This window comes from Hippoglossus hippoglossus, chromosome 5 (genome assembly GCF_009819705.1).
Source record: "Hippoglossus hippoglossus isolate fHipHip1 chromosome 5, fHipHip1.pri, whole genome shotgun sequence".
Classification (NCBI taxonomy): Eukaryota; Metazoa; Chordata; class Actinopteri; order Pleuronectiformes; family Pleuronectidae; genus Hippoglossus; species Hippoglossus hippoglossus.
The window spans coordinates 14,404,268-14,421,800 of NC_047155.1; the positions used below are offsets into that span (position 1 = coordinate 14,404,268).

At 41.9% G+C, this 17,533-nt stretch overlaps 2 protein-coding genes across 4 annotated transcripts in view; one reads left to right on the forward strand and one right to left on the reverse strand.

The window, feature by feature from the left end:
- LOC117761837 (olfactory receptor class A-like protein 4) overlaps positions 1 to 17,533 on the reverse strand; it is a 946,130-nt gene that overhangs the window by 111,395 nt on the left and 817,202 nt on the right. The window lies entirely within an intron of this gene.
- celsr2 (cadherin, EGF LAG seven-pass G-type receptor 2) overlaps positions 1 to 17,533 on the forward strand; it is a 63,705-nt gene that overhangs the window by 22,408 nt on the left and 23,764 nt on the right. For all 3 annotated transcript variants that reach the window (XM_034585990.1, XM_034585991.1, XM_034585992.1), the window contains exons 2-5: positions 594 to 1,301; positions 10,268 to 10,490; positions 15,175 to 15,290; positions 15,409 to 15,497. In XM_034585990.1, the coding sequence (XP_034441881.1) occupies positions 594 to 1,301; positions 10,268 to 10,490; positions 15,175 to 15,290; positions 15,409 to 15,497 (1,136 nt within the window). The remainder of the gene's footprint in view (positions 1 to 593; positions 1,302 to 10,267; positions 10,491 to 15,174; positions 15,291 to 15,408; positions 15,498 to 17,533) is intronic.

Genomic DNA, 17,533 nt, shown 5'->3' on the forward strand with positions numbered 1-17,533 from the left:
GGATCAACATGGGGACCAACAATGTATTTAATGTAATGTGTTATCTGTGTTTACAAAGAATCTTGTTCCTGTGTACTAAAGATTTAGTGTAGTCCAAAAATTATTAAAACACATATTACTACACTGGGCATTATGACAGTGTCACTGTAGTTGGTGCATGAAAGCTGTTCTGCTCCCTGAAATACTTCTTACTGAGCATTGCTCGTTGTATTGCCTCCTATTCTTACTTTACGATACTAACAATAATGTGCTTCCTGTGTAAGTGACGAGGGACAAAATCCACCCTTCTATATTCCACAGTTTATCTGAAGTTAATGATGCTTCTGCCCAGTTTAACATAGTGAGCGGAAATCCTGCGATGTTTAAGTCTGTTTGGTTCAAATGTTCCTCTTTGAGTTATTGTCTCTCCACCATAGCTCAGCCTCAACCTGTGGTGGAGGAAGATCATGTGATAAGGTTGAAAGTCATTCCACTGTTTCTTAGTTAAAATGCCATGAACCTGTGGGGATGTGCAGGAGAATCATTAGTCTCATCACAGTCTCTTTTGTCTCATGCTAACTGCCTGTTTTTCCTCTTGCGTCTGTCTTTTTCAGATGGTGTCCACTCAGTGTCGGCCCAGTGTCTTCTCCAAGTCACCATAATCACTGATGAGATGCTGTCCAACAGTATCACGCTCAGACTGGCCAACACCTCCCAGGAGCACTTCCTCTCCCTGCTGCTCGCACAGTTTCTTGAAGGTGTTGCCCGCGTCCTGTCGGCCGCCCCTGAAGACGTCGTCATCTTCAACATCCAAGACGACACGGACGTCAGCGCTCGCATCCTCAACGTCAGCCTGTCTGTGGCCGTGCCCGTGTTTGGTGAGGGACAGCAGCGGCCTGGAGGCCTCGGCCAAGGCGCCGACGGGCCTGGAAGAGGGGTTGAAAGCGGAGGTGGCGAGTTTTTCGGCTCCGAGGAGCTCCAGGAGAGGTTGTATTTGAACCGCAGCCTCCTCGCCCAGATCTCCTCCCAGGAGGTTCTTCCCTTCGACGACAACATCTGCCTGCGAGAGCCATGTGAGAACTACATGAAGTGTGTGTCCGTGCTGAAGTTTGACAGCCTGGCCCCGTTTGTTGCATCTGACACCATCCTGTTCAGACCCATCCACCCCATCGCCGGCCTCCGCTGCCGCTGTCCCACCGGCTTCACCGGAGACTACTGCGAGACGGAGATCGACCTCTGCTACTCGAAGCCCTGCGGCGCCCACGGAGTGTGTCGTAGCAGAGAGGGAGGCTACACCTGCGAGTGCTTTGAGGACTACACAGGTGAGAACCCTCATTTTACACAAACTTACTGACCCCGCCCCCTAGGCTACATCCACACTGGTATGTTTTAAAATGTGTGCTTGTGCTTCGTTTGAGTCTGGCGTCCACACTTTAAAGTTTTCAAGCATTTAAACAGAAACTTTGGGAAAGCTGCTGGTCTTCTGAGCTGCTCTTTAGTCTGGACCAGCAGAAACGTAGACTTTTGGAAACAATGATGCAGTCATTCACATTTACCTGATTGGGAGCATCGCTAACACTCCAAGAAAAGAACTGTGCTTGTACTTTCTCATGTGTTTGTGAATGGATGGCGCTAAAACTGAATGGACGGAGATTTTTAAAAAGTCATTTTAAAACTAAAACGGATGGACATAGCCCTAGTTACTGTTGCTATGTGCTTCAAGCTGGAACAGTAAATATGCAGTTTGCAGTTATAACAGTGACAGATTTAATGCTCAATGTTCATTGTATTTTTTTTAGATATGTCTCTGATTTAATGCAGATGTCATAAAGAGCCGGATTCTCATTTCATGTAGGCAGCTGCTAATTTTGTAGATTCTTATTTTCTTGTGGATTTGTAAATGATTTGTTAAATTTATAAAAATTATTGGACAGTAGTTATTTCGGGGGTGGGATCTTATAAACTCTCAATTTCAGACTCCATCAGACATAATAATAATGTCTTCAAATGTGTGATGGTGCTAATAGAGGGTGAAAGGTGGCGGTTTCTGCTTTTAACATGTTAATGTCTTCTCCTTCACAAACGTCTCACGGGGGCTTTTTACCTCAGCTCTTTACAGAAGCAGACTGTCCTGTACAATGGTCGCCGCTGCTCTGACAAAGGCTGAGTGATGACTTATTGATTGATTGATCGATTCTAGCTGTTTCAGTCAGCCACACCGGAAGTAAACACAAACCTGTAAACGGTTGCTATGAATTTTCTGTTTGTGCTTTATTTTTGGTCAAAATCCCAACTTGCTTATGTGTGTTGTGGCCACTGAGCAACCCACATACCGACATATTTATTTACACCTACACTCAACGTCATCCTGAGCTGTAGGAGTGGACCTTGTCTCAAAGCAACATCTAAAATGCTGGATGTTACAACAACCTCTATTTCCTCACTAGAGCTTATTCTGGAGACGAGTGAACTTCAGGTAGAGCTTTTCTTGTGTCGCGTGTTACACAGAAAACAAATAAACATCAGTTTCTCCGTCCACAGTCGTATCGCTGGGTGGCTTAGAGGAAGGAAATCATTAATTATAGATGGCTACGGCACAGATGGAAGGTGTCCCCTGGCTGTGAGATGCCCTGTGGTTAGAAATACCTTAAAAAAATATATATCACAAAGCTCACAGTATGTAGAGACGGAGAGGACTTCAGTTCTGTCTTCAGAGATAATGAAGGTTTAATTTATTACTGTTGGCAGCAGAATTGTGAACCAGTTGCAAGAATTAGGATCCAGATATTATTCACATCCTCAAAGGGTTAAAGAGTGTCTGCTCACTGAGTTTATGGTTGAGGGGAAAAGGGGGAAGTTAAAAAAGAGTTTAAAGAGGAAGATGATTTAAAATGCTAATTTATACCGTATGAATATTAAGAGAGTAGCTCCATCTTTTTGTTGAGAGGTTAAGTGGGTCAGATCCTGATTTCTGTTTTGTTTTTTTGAAGCACAAAGCTGGTTGTTTTGTGTGATAATAGGTCATAGTTATTTTGTTCCCACTTTATATAAAATGTATAACAAACTTAATGACCACAGTGTATAACACAATATAATGTAGCAATTGTAGTTTTGTTTGTTAAAAAAAACAAATATTACATGAAGCATTCTTAACTGTAAACAAATGATTGACACACAGAAAAATATTGTTGTAATCATATTTAATCATAAATAATTCATTCAAATTATTTACATTAACTTGTTTATTATTTATTTAAAGTTTCATTTTTCGCATTATCACATTATAATCTTCAACGGGAGGATTCATTGATCACGCATTAGACGGCATTAGTTTTAGCAATAGTTAGCTTTGCCAACTGAGTGTTCACAGCATATAAACAATGAACTGGGGATGTATTTATGTATATTACATTAGTTATAGATGTGTCATGTTGAGGCAGAATCATTATGTTTATATTGTGTGTGCATATTTTTAGCAGTTACAGAGTCAAAAGACTCTTTCTCCACTTTCACCACAGCTGAGGAATGATCACTTTAACTAAAACCACAAAAGAAAACTTCTCCCCTGTTAAAAATGGTTAAAGATTAGTTGAACTAAACACAAACTGCATAATGTCACATTGTCGTGTTTGTGCTCTCAGTAATGGCGTCGCTTCCATTATCCCTCATCAAACATTAACAGCTTTTGTTCTTCACCTATTTATGCGGCTGTTTGTAAAGTCTGAAATAGTGTCAGCGTTTTGAGTGTGTGGGCTCCGTCCCTCCGAGTCCAGGTTGAGTGGCACTTACATATTCTTATGCACAGCTGTGGGTGTTGGAGCTGAACCATACCTGCTTTTAACGGGAGCCGGCAAACGTGTGAGTGGGTAAAGTGGGCGTACTTTCATCCGGTCACACTGAGAACAGTAAAGACCACAATCAGTGACATTAATCTCCATCAGTAAGGGGGGGTTGGACCCAGGTGCTGTTAGATGCAGTATGCAAGACTTGCAGAGTTATCAGAGAGTGCACGTGGCTGTGTAGTTGATAATTAAAGATGGTTGAATCACACAGTTTGAGCGTTTGATCACACAAGGTCGTTCAGGCTGGTTCTATTTGATGTATTTTCTTCTGTGATCTACAACTCCCCTGTTTCTGCTTCAGGTTCATCAGTCTCCTCTCTCTCTCTCTCTCTCTCTCTCTCTCTCTCTCTCTCTCTCTCTCTCTCCCTCTCTCTCTCTCTCTCTGTGTGTGCGTGTGCGTGCGTGTTTCGGTTGGTTAGCTAAGTGCTGAATAGCTGTGATTATGCGTGTGTAAGAAAGTTGGCATGTTTATGTGTTAATGGTGCATAGATGTCTGTGTGTGTTTGTGTGTGTGTGGTGGGCAACTGTTGGACCGTAGGCGTTGCCAGATGGTAGCAGGAAAGAAAATGAAAAAATATTAACAGCCACCATCTTTGCTGTTCTTCTAAAGGACAGAGTGGACGGTTTGTCTCGGCTCAGTCGTTCTGTAGACGCTGAACGACAAGATGTTCTTCTCCTTAAGTTCTCACGCATTTCTTTTAAAACACACATCAGACTGTCTGTATGGAGACGACTGAAACGTATCATGTCTAACAACCGACCTTTTTCCTTTTCATGTGTGAAAGTTGTTTATTTTCCTTCAGTAATTTAGGAAGGGTTTGAAGGGTTTTAATGTGCAGAGACGCGTGTGGAACAAAAGCTGGTGAATATTCACACTCCTATTTTCAAATCACCTCACACCAGTGTTTGAAATGAACACCGGCCAAGCACTGAAATCCTCTACAGTTTCCCACTGAGTGATGGCATGAACACAGGAGTTGAAATGAAAGAGCATTTAAACGCTGTAGTTATGTTTGTTAGTGATGCCATGTAACAGTTACATGACAGACATACAACCATCAGCGACCACCCTAATAGGACATGTTGTTATGTTATTTTCTTTTATTGCAGAATAATTAGTTGCTTTTCTCATATGTGTGACTTGTCTTATGGGCGTTACATGTCGCCAGAAGTCCGTCCCCCCCCCCCCCCCCCCCCCCTTTTAGGTCATACTATAACATCAGAAAGTTTGTGAGAAACATGGTTGTAAGAGACGAGAGTCTGTAGTCATGCATAGTGACTCTATGAGCTTTAATAAACCAAATGATTGGACAAATGTTGTAGAGCTACACCCAAGTTACTGCAATGTTATTTGCAGAGCCTCTGCACCAGATTTGATAACTCATTCAAATAGTTAAATAAATGTATAAATCTGATGAAAACTGTAGATAAATTGACAGCCAGACTAACAGACACTGCACAGTGACAGGGTTGAGACTTTACACTTTTTATTGATGTTCTCTTTGAATTAAGTCTAATGAGACATGTTTCAGTGTGTTTGATCCTTAGCCTCTGGATTGTCTATAACTCGAAAATAAGATTTGATCATAATCCGTAGTGAGTGCTTGCGTCAGCTGAAGCTCTTTGACTGTGCTGACATCACCTCCTCATATCAGAGTTTTGAACAAACCGAGTCTCTGCTGTTGTGGAGGCGAATCTCTCAGCGTCCCTGAGCTCGGAGCGCTGCTGTGTCCCGAGGGATCCAGCGGCTCTGTCTCACTCACTCAGGAGAGCTAATGCCCCTGTGTTGCCTGGCAGCAGTGACACACCTGTTCAGGTATAAGATCTCAGAGGAAACCTGGCCAGTCTGCAAGAACAGTTTGTGCTGCACAGTTACACCACAACTTTTGAGAATTCTCTTGTAAGGTCTAATTATCCATCAAACAAATGAGATGAATCAATAGATACAAAGCCAAATGAATAAATAATACCTAGTGTGGATTTCTCATATGAATTTGAGCTACCGTTGCTTTTAGGAAGCTGGCCAGTTGGCGGTCTTATTTTTTTATTTTTTGTCTCTCGCTGAAAGGCAAGGTGATGTTTGCCTAGTTCAATACATCTTTTAATATATCTAATGTATTTTTTGATCCATTCACTCACTTATTATTTCAAATATTAATATTAATTTCTGCAGAAATGCTTATGTACAGTTTATATACAATCTTTATGTTCAGTCAGGTATATAGATTTATTAAAAACAAATGTTAAAGCTCGTAGCCGCTGGTTGAGTAAACACAGGATCTCTGAGGTGTCTGTGCAATTGGCTGAGTTAATGATTCATGCTGGCAGCAGACAGTGTGTGGGCGCTAGGACCGGACGCAAATAGAGCAGAGGAGATGTGTTTGAATTATTGATCAGGATATTTAGTGGAATTGTGACTGAGCCCGTCCCCACCCCGCTGAGATGCTTACCTGGCAACACAAAGCACCTGAACGTCCCACAGGTATCAACTATAACCACTGATGAGCCTTTAATATTAACAGTGAGGTACAGCCACCAAAATGAACTGTTGAATATATCTCTCAGTGAAATCCCACCACCTGAGTATCTATATGTTTAACACAGCTCTGGGCTGGTGCATTATTTGACCACAGCGGCGGTGGCTTAAAGAAACAAGTAGTGTATTGCCTTCAGCGAGTTGCTGAATTAATAATGAGACTGACAGCACTGTAACAGAATGGCTTTATTTTCCAGCCGGCTGGTCAGCAGTGGCTGTTTATCATCAGGCGGCATCAGTAGGAACATGACAGGCTGACAGGGGACAGAGGCTACGACACCATTCTGTTGTTTCTTGAACGACACACACATCCAGTAAAAGATTGTTTGATTGGCGCTGGATCGACAAATCATCACAAACCTTTTGAAAAGGAGAGAAAACCCACACACATTTTCCTGTGACATTTTCCAGCACCAAGGCTCTTCCTCAGACTTCTGATAGAGACACAGTCGCTGTAGCTGTGTGGATTTTCTCTCTTCTTCACACTCATGAAGTTGTCTCTGATGGCTGAAGTAAATGTTAAAAAAACATTTACTGATGCTTTACAGATCAGTGATAATCAATTATAGAGCTTATAGATAAAAGAAACCTATTGGGAAGTCATAAAAACCTTCATTAATAAAACCTAAAGTGACAAAATGTTTAGTTTTTTCTTTCTTCTAACAATGATAATGTCAGTAAATCTTTAACCAGTGGTTTTTCCCTTGACGCTCGGCTGCACTTTTCATAAAAGTGAGAGGTCAGGAGTTCATCTGAGGAGCTCTCCCTCATGAGATGAAACAAACTGTTGGCTGAAGATCTAAACCAGCTTCACATGGGCCCACAACCTGTCAACGGGTTTGTCAAACTGCAAAGCGTTAATTCATTTAACCAACATTATAACTAATTAAATCGCTGTCTTGCGGATTCATTTTCCTTCTTTGTGTTTTAACCTCTTTATACCTGCCTTATCAGTCCCCTGCTCAAAATAATAATAATAATTGTAATAATGCAGTTGTAGCCTAAAATCTCTAATTCATTTAGTACAACATCTGAACATTATCTGTGACAAATTTCACGCTAACAAAATGAAATAAAGCTGGGACGTGGTTAGGTGGATTCTCCAAATGGCTGTTATGGCAGAATCAGTAAAACTCATTTCACCTCACTTGTCTGTCACCCTTAGTATTTATTCCATGTAAATACAACTGTTTTATTTGTCTATAAATAAATAAATAAATCAACAAATATTCCGATTCATTATCGTCCACTTCAACATCTCATCCAGCATCCTGTCAGTGTAGTCTGACTGAATGCACGTATAGAGGGACAACAGCAGCAGGACACTGGCTTTCAGTGGCCTGTGAATGGAGTGATTAATAGACACAGAGTAAATAAAAGGCCTGTGTGTGTGTGTGTGTGTGTGTGTGTGTGTGTGTGTGTGTGTGTGTGTGTGTGTGTGTGTGTGTGTGTGTGTGTGTGTGTGTGTGTGTGTGTGTGTGTGTGTGTGTGTGTGTGTGTGTGTGTGTGTGTGTGTGTGTGTGTGTGTGTGTCAGTGGTGTTGGATGAAGATGTGGGCTCTGTGTGTGTGTTTGTGCCAGTGTTACAGTAGCGCTGAACACTGCAGAAGTCTTCCACACTGCTGGCTGTGTGGCGTTGACACAAATTCCAGCTCACGCATGGGAGAGCGAGCGGTCGCGCCCGAGCAACTGCTGCAGCCTCCCAGTCCCAACGATCCAGACAAATGCCACATGTGAGTTGGACTTCACAGGGTCACAGTCTCGCCGTGTGTCGCTCTCTTATAGTATCGGTGTTGCGCTGACCCACGCCTTCGCAGTGTGATTGTTGCTTTGCTGGCCTGATGTGACCTGAAGTCCAGTGTCTCAATCCACACCCACACTTCAGCTCGGTGTTAATCTAGGCCTGCTAAACTAAACTCACTTTTTTCATTGATAATTGCATCCAATAATAATCTTCCAATTATAACCTCAACCAAGGAGGTTATGTCTTCATCTGCCTTTGACTGTTAGTTAGCAGGGTTACGCAAAAAAATACCATAGATTCCCAAGAAACTTCCACAAACTTTGGTGTGGATCTGAATCAGGAATTCCTCTTCACTGTCGTTAACATTGAGAGATGGGGGGGGGTGAAACAAATGTGGCATTCTAAGGGGGCTGATATTTACGCACATTTTGCAATTTGGTGCTGATCCATAAAATCTGGTTCTAGTGCATTTAAACGTGGTTTCATAAAGAGACTGTTTGGCATTGGTGGAGGTTTTTCACTGTTTTTAACGTTGTGGCGTTTTTCGACATATTTACTGTTATCACCAGGGAATGATTCATGGATCTTGATTAAAAAAAAGTACATTTAGGGAAGTGATATTTATGGGTGAGTGATATTTGGTGCTGCTTGACTGAATTAAAGGAGACTTTTGGGCCTTGGCGGAGGTATGGACTCTACTGAGTGCCATTAGTTACCAGCTAAATTATTTCATCCTCTCTTTGCTTGCTTCCAACTAAATTGTATTAAAGTACTGGAGCCTTGAGTGGTCAACACACCAGTTTATTGCTGAGCCCCTCCCCCCCTCATACAGCTAATGGGCTCTTAGTTCAAATCACTGACTGTCCCTCAAGCCTGCTATAAAAGCTGAGGTGGCCGTGCTTTTAAAGGTGTTGCAGCCGATATACTGAATGATCTCCCCTTGTCGTTGTGATTCCTCGAGTCTTTTGACGTCTTTATGGAGCAGCTAAAATGTTTTTATTCAGACAGGCTTTTGGTTTGGCTGTTTGAAAAGCTGCTCTATTTTATTCATTGCCTGTTATTTTGGCTTATTTCCTAGTCTGTTTGGAGCTTGTTGTTCCTGTTGGTGATTTTAACTTTTCTGTTTGCTGTCATTGCCAATAGTGTTTAATTGATATGTTTTTCAGGAGTGTAATTTACATTAAAGCACTTTGTGAAATTGTAGCGGTAAATGAGCTATAAATAAACCTATGTACCTTCCTTTTATATCTCAAGTATCCAATTAAAGCAAAATACCAAGGCAAAAAAAAGGAAATTTGCCGTGTTACAGCAACATAGGGGGGGTAGTGACCGATAGAAACACCAATTGAAGTAATAAATAAATAAATAAGCAATATAAACATGAGGAAATGTACAAATAGAAATATGATACACTGTGTAAACAGAATATACAGTGTGGCAGGATTGCACATATATGATATTGAAAATTGCACAAACAGAAATACATTTTGCACAGTTGAATTAGTTAAAACGTGAGAAAAAAGTGAGATATATTTAGTGCTTGTGGTCGACTGTGAGCAGAGCTGATTGTACAGTCAGACGGCAGCAGGAAGGAGCGACACCTCTCCTTCACACACTTTGTGTGTTTCAGTCTGTCGCTGTCGGAGCTGCCCAGTGCTGTGATGGTGTAATCATGACCTGAGCTGAGAATAATCATCACGAGCCGCTTCTGTCTGCATGAAACTGCAATCATCTTTGTTTTATGAATACATAAACCACTTACAGCGTTCAGCCATGAGGTGGAATGTGAATACAGCTCAAACTGCAGCTGAGGGAGGAGGGCGAGTCATGCTGGTGTGACACACAGATTCAATAAAATAACAGAGTCCATGATTGAAAGACAGATTTCCACTAATACACTTTTTCAGCAATGTCACAACTTATTTTTCCTCCCGTCCTGCATCTGTTTGACAGTGCAACTGTATATCTCACTGATATGAGGTGGATAATGTTACTCTCTATATTGGCACATATAGAACAGCTATAAAGATAGAAAGATGGAATATAGCGGTGTGAATTCCCTGAGGTGGAAGCCACGGGGACGACTGAGGCAACGCTGCTTGTCACAAACAATATTAATCCTCATTTCTCTCCTCTTTTCTCCTCCTCCATCCATCTCGGTGTCCAGGAGAGCACTGCGAGCTGTCGTCCCGCTCCGGCCGCTGTGCCGCGGGAGTCTGCAAGAATGGCGGCTCCTGCGTCAACCTACTCATCGGCGGGTTTAAGTGCGACTGTCCGCCGGGCGGCTTCGAGAAGCCCTACTGTGAGATGACCACGCGCAACTTCCCCCAGCACTCCTTCCTGACCTTCAAGGGCCTCCGCCAGCGCTTTCACTTCACCCTGTCTCTCACGTAAGCACCTCCACCTCCCTGCAACAAGCCACAGCTCACCTGCATCACCTCCAATCTGTGATTCACTCCCTGTCCTCCCCCACATCCTGCCTCCGCACACCCACTGAAGTGCTCTCCCCCTACTCACATTTATGTAACCGTAATGGCGTTTAATAGCAATAATGGGATCATTGAACAACAACCATCATCTGTAGAGTCACTTTGGTGTCGGATCATAGAATCTGTGCTAAAAATATAGAAGCGCTGCTGAAGCCTGGTGAATATCAGGTCGGCTGCACACAGAGCAGATTGTGTGGTAAGTGTTGGAAAGAATGTGAGCTGTGTTTGTGGAGAGGAGACTTCAGCTAAAAGTGGGTGTGATCTGATTACAGTCAGTGTCACTGGTCACTCTTAGGCCAGACAATTCTACCACCGTCTCCCTGAAGCCTGAGAGAGACCGACTTCAGAAGAGCATGTAGTCATGGTGTATGCAGACATGTTAGTTTGAGGAAATTCTTATCAAATAGTTTAGGCTTTTTATTTTCCTGTCACACTGTAGAGAGTATCAGCTCTGTATTTTTTAGAGAAGATGATTTTTTTAGGTACAAAGTCAAATTGATTTGATTTAATAGCCTAACATAAAGCGAATGTTATTGCTAACGCTGGCACTTTCTTTGAGAGCTGGAGGTGCTGCATCTTATGCCATAATTAGCATTTAGCAAAAGTAGATTTGAGCTCAACAGATTTTCAACTTTGCTACACAGCACAAAAAGAAAAAGCTGTCTCCTGCAGATTTCATTACTTTAGTTTTAAAAGCATGACGTGACAGTTTTAAGTTAGTTTTTCCTTTTTGCTTTTGTTTCACATTACTGCAGTAGCGGTGAATATCATAGTTAGTGCTACTGTTATTTTCACCTTCCACAGGAAACATCATTAGTTGTATAGAAGTGTTACTTCTTGGAGATGGGGGGGTTTTGTCTAACAAGTAATTGTCTTTGTGTCTCGCAGTCCCTCGAGTGTTAGAATCAGTTATTGTGATGCAGGTGCAGCAGTTTGAGGTTGAAATCGAAGCTTAAGCTTTAAACGTGTACGGTAGATCATTTGGCGGTGGTTTGTGAGAGTGTGTCCGTGGGGGGGGGGATTTAGAAATCAGCTGATGAGCTGTGAAATCAATGAAAAAACGCTGAAAGCTTCGATCTGCATGATATGAAATCTAGTCAATGATAAAAGCTGTCCGTTGTGTTTGATATCTGTCACAACAAGTAACAACAAGTATCACCTCTCCAACGGTATCACAGGGAACGTGTCCGGCCATTTTGCTGTACTTATTGTAATCCATGTCACCTTAGACATGCTTGGCAGGGTTTGACGCTCACAATGGCCGCCAGTGGAAATCATATCCCCCTTGTGAGCTTTGTGGAGTCTTCTCAAAGCCTGGTTCGGATGACAGACCTTTTTTTGATGGAGAACTGCTCGAACCAGTTTTGAAACGCGGCCTGTGTATCAGAGAGAAGCTGTGAAGTAGTTGTGTGTAAAAAGGTGCAGACACCGCGAGCTCCAGGCAGGTGAGGTCAACAAGTGGCTCTGTCACCTGAGCCGGCGCTGATCGGGTTTCTCACAGAAAGAGCTTCTGTTATGAGAAACCACTCACGAGGTGCATCTTGTTCCCTCCGAGTGACGGCTAATTTGAGGTTTCTCTCCATCCCGACCTTTGGCTCCGGAGCTTATCAATTAAAGAGCTGTGATTTCACCAAAAAGCACAGTGTGTGATGGGATCAGTGAACAGAGGACGATCCTGTTTCTCCGACTGATGATAGTTCTGTGAGGCTTAGTAACACCATAGTAGCTCTAATGCTCAACCGCAATATTGTCACTCTTATCACAAAAATAAATAATTTGACAAATTGAGGCCACTTTTGCAAACACACAGCCGCAAAGCTCCGTACTTGACCTGTTGCCCCACAATTATCTCCAAGTCAAATCTAGGCCCACCCAGAGCTGTTAACGTGTGTCCTGTGACCCGGCCCTTCACCTGTGACTAAACACACATGCTTCATACACATAGACACTCACATCAAATGGGCCGTGGCCTTGTTTTAGTGGTTGAGTTGTGTTCTTGGAAAGCTAATTCCTTTCTGCACTTTTTACAAGCAGCAAAGCCACTGAGAACCATCACTGTTGACCATTTTAAGGTACTTGATCGTTTGCTGTCAGTTGTGATGGTTATCTGAGAGGAAGTGAAGGGGTCAAAGGCTTTCACAATAAAACATGTAAGCTGATTTAGGTGTTAAAAAAACCCCTGCACAATCATTTTAATTTCTGATTTCTCCCTGTGCACGACTCTGATGTTGGGGCCTTGAATCTCTGCAACAAAAAAAACCTCATCTTGGAGTTATTGAGAGATTTTAGTCTGGACCAAAGTGGTGGATTCACCAGCTAAAGATACAGTACATATCTTTAAAATATGATTGACAGGCTGCTTCTCCTCCTTTTCCAGCCCTTCATGTGAAGTACATGATCAAACACACATTTCTGTTTCCTGTATTTCACACTTAGGTTGGTTGTAAAATCAATAAATTGCTCATGTTTTTTTCCTCCCCACTGCACACGTCTTGTGCATTGCAGCATGTTAGCATAGCGTGACACAGTCCCCTACATAAGGGCAGACTGGTTGTTATTTTTACTGATGGGTGCCTAATGCGAGACGCAGTGATGCCAGTTGAGTCAGTGTTTAGTTCCGGCTGATTACTCTCATAGTTCAGAGGGCTCGGGGGGGCAACTCGGAGCAGCCTTTTAAATCGATAAGTCAAAGAGTGAAAGCCCGCTGAAGAGAAATAGACTCTTGGATGGTGATTCCAGCTGACACTGTGTTATTTTTACTGGATGTATAGTGTCTGTCTGAGCAGCATCTCTTCAGTTACAGTGTTATCAGCTGCAGCATCGGCATCCTCTTTCCTAGGAGGTCATGATTATCGTTTTCCTCAGAAAGCAGGTCAGCAGTGCCGTGCCCCCCAGCTCCTCTCCAGCAAGAGAATACTGCACAAACAGTATTATGTTTACAGTTTACCCTCAAAGCCTGGAGACTGAAAAGGGGGAGGCTTTGTCATGTTCTCTCGGAGGATGTATCTTATAGATATTTGGACGTATGAATGACATCTTTCCGCTAACAAAGGCTTTGATGGTGGCTGCAGCTCCGATTTGGCCTCAGAGAAAAGGGGACAGTCACACTGATTTGGTGGTTTTCATCATTTCAGAGTCAGATTCAGATTGACCTTTGTGAAACAGAGCTAATCAGCCCTTTGAGAAAAGATTAAGCCGCATGTTAATGGAGGAAGTGACCAGAAAGTACAGATGGCATGACGCTTTGCACACCGCTCACTTGGCAGATGTGCACTGGAGACTCACTGCTGGGTCCAGTGTGGGATGGATGAAGGATAAATCCCGTTTCTTTGTTATAACACACTTTCACACACACGTATTCCAGTGACCCATTTCCACAGGATCAGATTTACGACTACAGAGCACAGCTGACAGGTAAAGTGCGATATTTTTAAACCAAGTGCTCCAACACATACTTTGATCCCCGTTATAGAGTGAAGGCTCCAGTAGCACAGTTTGAACTCTGTGTATGCAGATAAATAGCAATATTATATTAATATGCGAGGATCATGCAGCACGACGACCAGAGTATTTTTTATTTTTACCATCCCAATGCAGATATGTCAATCTGAGGCTGATGTTAAATCCCTTTTTTTCCCCTGTGATATATAAATATGTTCTGAAGATGTCATTACTCTGAACTGTCTTTTCCTGCACGTTTCCTCTTCACTTACAATAATGTGTTCCTCCACCCTGCTGGTTTAACATTGCCCTACTTTCCTGTCTCTCGGTGTTGTAGTGTGACGTTTAATGCGGCTCAGGGAAATCAATTCACAGCACGCAGATTCTGATTTCCTTCACTCTGTCTGTGCTGCGAATATGACTTTTTTTTTATCTAACGTGACTGAATGCTCACAATTAACCCTTACTTATCAATAGCAAAATTTAATCAGTGTTGATAAATCATCATCTTCATTATAGTAAGTTAAACATCACACTATAATTGTGGGAACAGCACTTCATTGAGAAAGGAACATATTTTTAAATAGGCCAAACCGGACCACTGCCCTCTTTCTTTCCTACCCTCTTTTCTCTGTGAACATGGAGAACAGGTACGGACATGGTGCTGTTACAAAGATATACATTCCTTTTTTTAAATCTTCAGTAATGGGCACTGTAGTACTTCAACAGGAGAACATTTTTAGACACTATTTTCTGTCAGGGATAAATAACGTTTTAGTTTGTTGAGTATGTCGATGTAGAGTGAAGGAACATGTGTAAAAGTGTAGCTCATTTTAGTGTTTTGGAAAACAGTGGTGATCTACAGCACAGCGGAATAAGCTATATCAACTATGAATATAAAATAAATGTTTTATTCTCCTTCATTCATCTTTTATTTCATTTATTTATTTTAAAGACATTCTAAATTTCTTAATAAACGTTTGATCTTTTTATAGCATTTGTTGACAAAAAGGAATCTGTCAATTATCAACAGTCTCATTTCACTTAGATAATTAATATAGATTCAGTAATTTCATGAGCAAAATAGGGATCATTTTGAGCAAAATCATAACAAAAGTACTTTTTATTTTTTATTTTTGCCCAGATTTGCCACCAAAGAGCCAAACGGTTTGTTGCTCTACAACGGCCGCTTCAACGAGAAGCATGACTTCATCGCCATGGAGATCATCAATGAGCAGATTCAGCTCACCTTCTCTGCAGGTACAACAGTTGCTGGATCATTCATCCTTTATCATTATGTTTCCGTGCAAGTGGTTTTTATTTTAAATTCATATCGATTTCAGCTGTGTTGTCATTCAGCTCTGTGATTGTTTCCCAGGTGAAACCAAGACTACAGTGTCCCCCTACATCCTCGGAGGCGTCAGTGACGGGCTGTGGCACGTGGTGGACGTCCACTACTACAACAAGGTACGACGGAAAATCCATCAGCAGAGAAAAAATATTCCTCAAGCACATTAAGAATATGCAGATTTGCCTCTTCTGGTTTTCAGATATTTTTAGTTAGTTTTCATCGGTTCATTTGTCCAAAGCATATCCAGAATATTTTACTAAATATAAATAATTGATTAAATAGAAAAAGAACTCTACACGGTTTGACTCTTAACATAATCTTTCATTGGACCTCATTGATTTTGTGGTCTAACATGTCAGTTAATAGAATAGATCAACATGTTGGGTAATATGCTTTCATTGAGATTAATTGATGGATTAGACAGAGGCAGGCTAATGGTCTCTGTCTGTTTCCAGGCTTTTTGCTAAGTGAAGCTAACAGACCATAGCTTTTTATATACAGATATGAGAGAGGTATCAATCTTCTCTTCTCACTCTCCGCAGGAAAGGGAGTGTGTGTGTTTCCAAAACGCCTGACTGTTTTTGTTTAATAAAGTTGAGCATGGTGAGCCCTCGGTATATTAGGATATATTGAACTGGCAGCGCCGACATTCTCTCATTTTTTTTAGTTTAGAGGAGTCAGTGTGTTGAGAGGGAACCAGAGAGCACACACAGTGTAAGTGTGTTGTTGTGCCTCTTTAGTGCTGCTGCTCTGTCAGAATAAAGAATCACTGCTGACATGCTGATCTGGAAGAGAGCCAACGATCCAACCAGACCCCGACAGACGCAGAGACTCAGACGAGGGGTGTTAAACGAATCAGTGAACGAAAGCGTGAAAACCCAAAGCAAATAGTTTTCAACACATGCTCAGTTTGGACTAAATATGTTCTGACTATTACATTTCACAACATCTCACCCGGTGAAGGAATGTATGGAGCGGTTTCCTCTGCTCTCCCAGTACTTTCCCACTCAGGACCAACACAGCATGTGACATTTTAGTCCATTGAGGAAGTTACTTTGCATCATAAAGATGTTGCCAGGCAACACCCCCGCTGCACAGATTGTCTCTTCAGTGTCTGTGATAACATGGACATGTCAGATTTTGGTGATGAAGGCGGAGAATCTTGTCAACTTTTGGAAGAAAAAAAGCTGGTTCTTTGCCAACAAGACATTATTTTCTCATTAATCACTTTTAGACTAAATTTAACGACGCTCTGGTTCTTTTGTTGTTTCACTGACCTGGAAATTTTACATCTGTAAGTAGGGCGCGTGTTTGAGGATATGATGATTCTGTGAGATATGCATATGCAGGACAGGTGGGACAGAAATGTAGGTCAGACAATAAGAATTGATTATTTGACTTATTTGTGTGTAAAATCAATCAAGCCTTTATTTGTAAAAAGTTCCATGGTGCCTGTGAGGTACCCACCCATGTGTAACCAGGGTAAACAGGCTGTTACCATGGTAACAATAACTGAGTGACAGGGCAACAAAAACTCAGCTTCAGCTCATTTTAACCGTGTCAGGCTCAGATATAAAAACAGAATGAGTGTTCAAGTCGGGTTTGGTCACTGCTCTCTCTGAGTCAGGTTCTCACAGGAAGGACGGTTACATGCGCATCATCAACGTTTTTGCATTTGAAATATCAGATAATGTTTGAACAAAACAGTGACATAACATCACTTTTTAAGTTGATGTGGGGACTTGCTATACATCCAGGACATGGAGAAACATTGTTATTCATCTGCACTTGTGCTTGGGGCTGAGTGACAATTATTATATAGATATTCATTTTCTTTACCAAGTCCTAGATGAACAAATTGCTGAGCAGGTAGTGGAAAATGAGTTCTTTTCAACCTGCAGTGGCTGATTGAGCCACAACAGTTGGCGGTCAAACAGCTGAGCAATGAGCTGAAACTTGGTATAAACCTGTTGAGGAGAATTGCAGATTGAGACGATAATGCTCTGATGGATCTGATAGGTGCTTAAGTTTATGTTTTGCATCCATTTCATAAATCATTTTTGTTGTATTTATCACATGTATATCTATATTATAGTGAATACAGAGTTTAGTCTTAGATCCCAGAGGTGTCCTGGTCCAGCTGCAGTCCCAC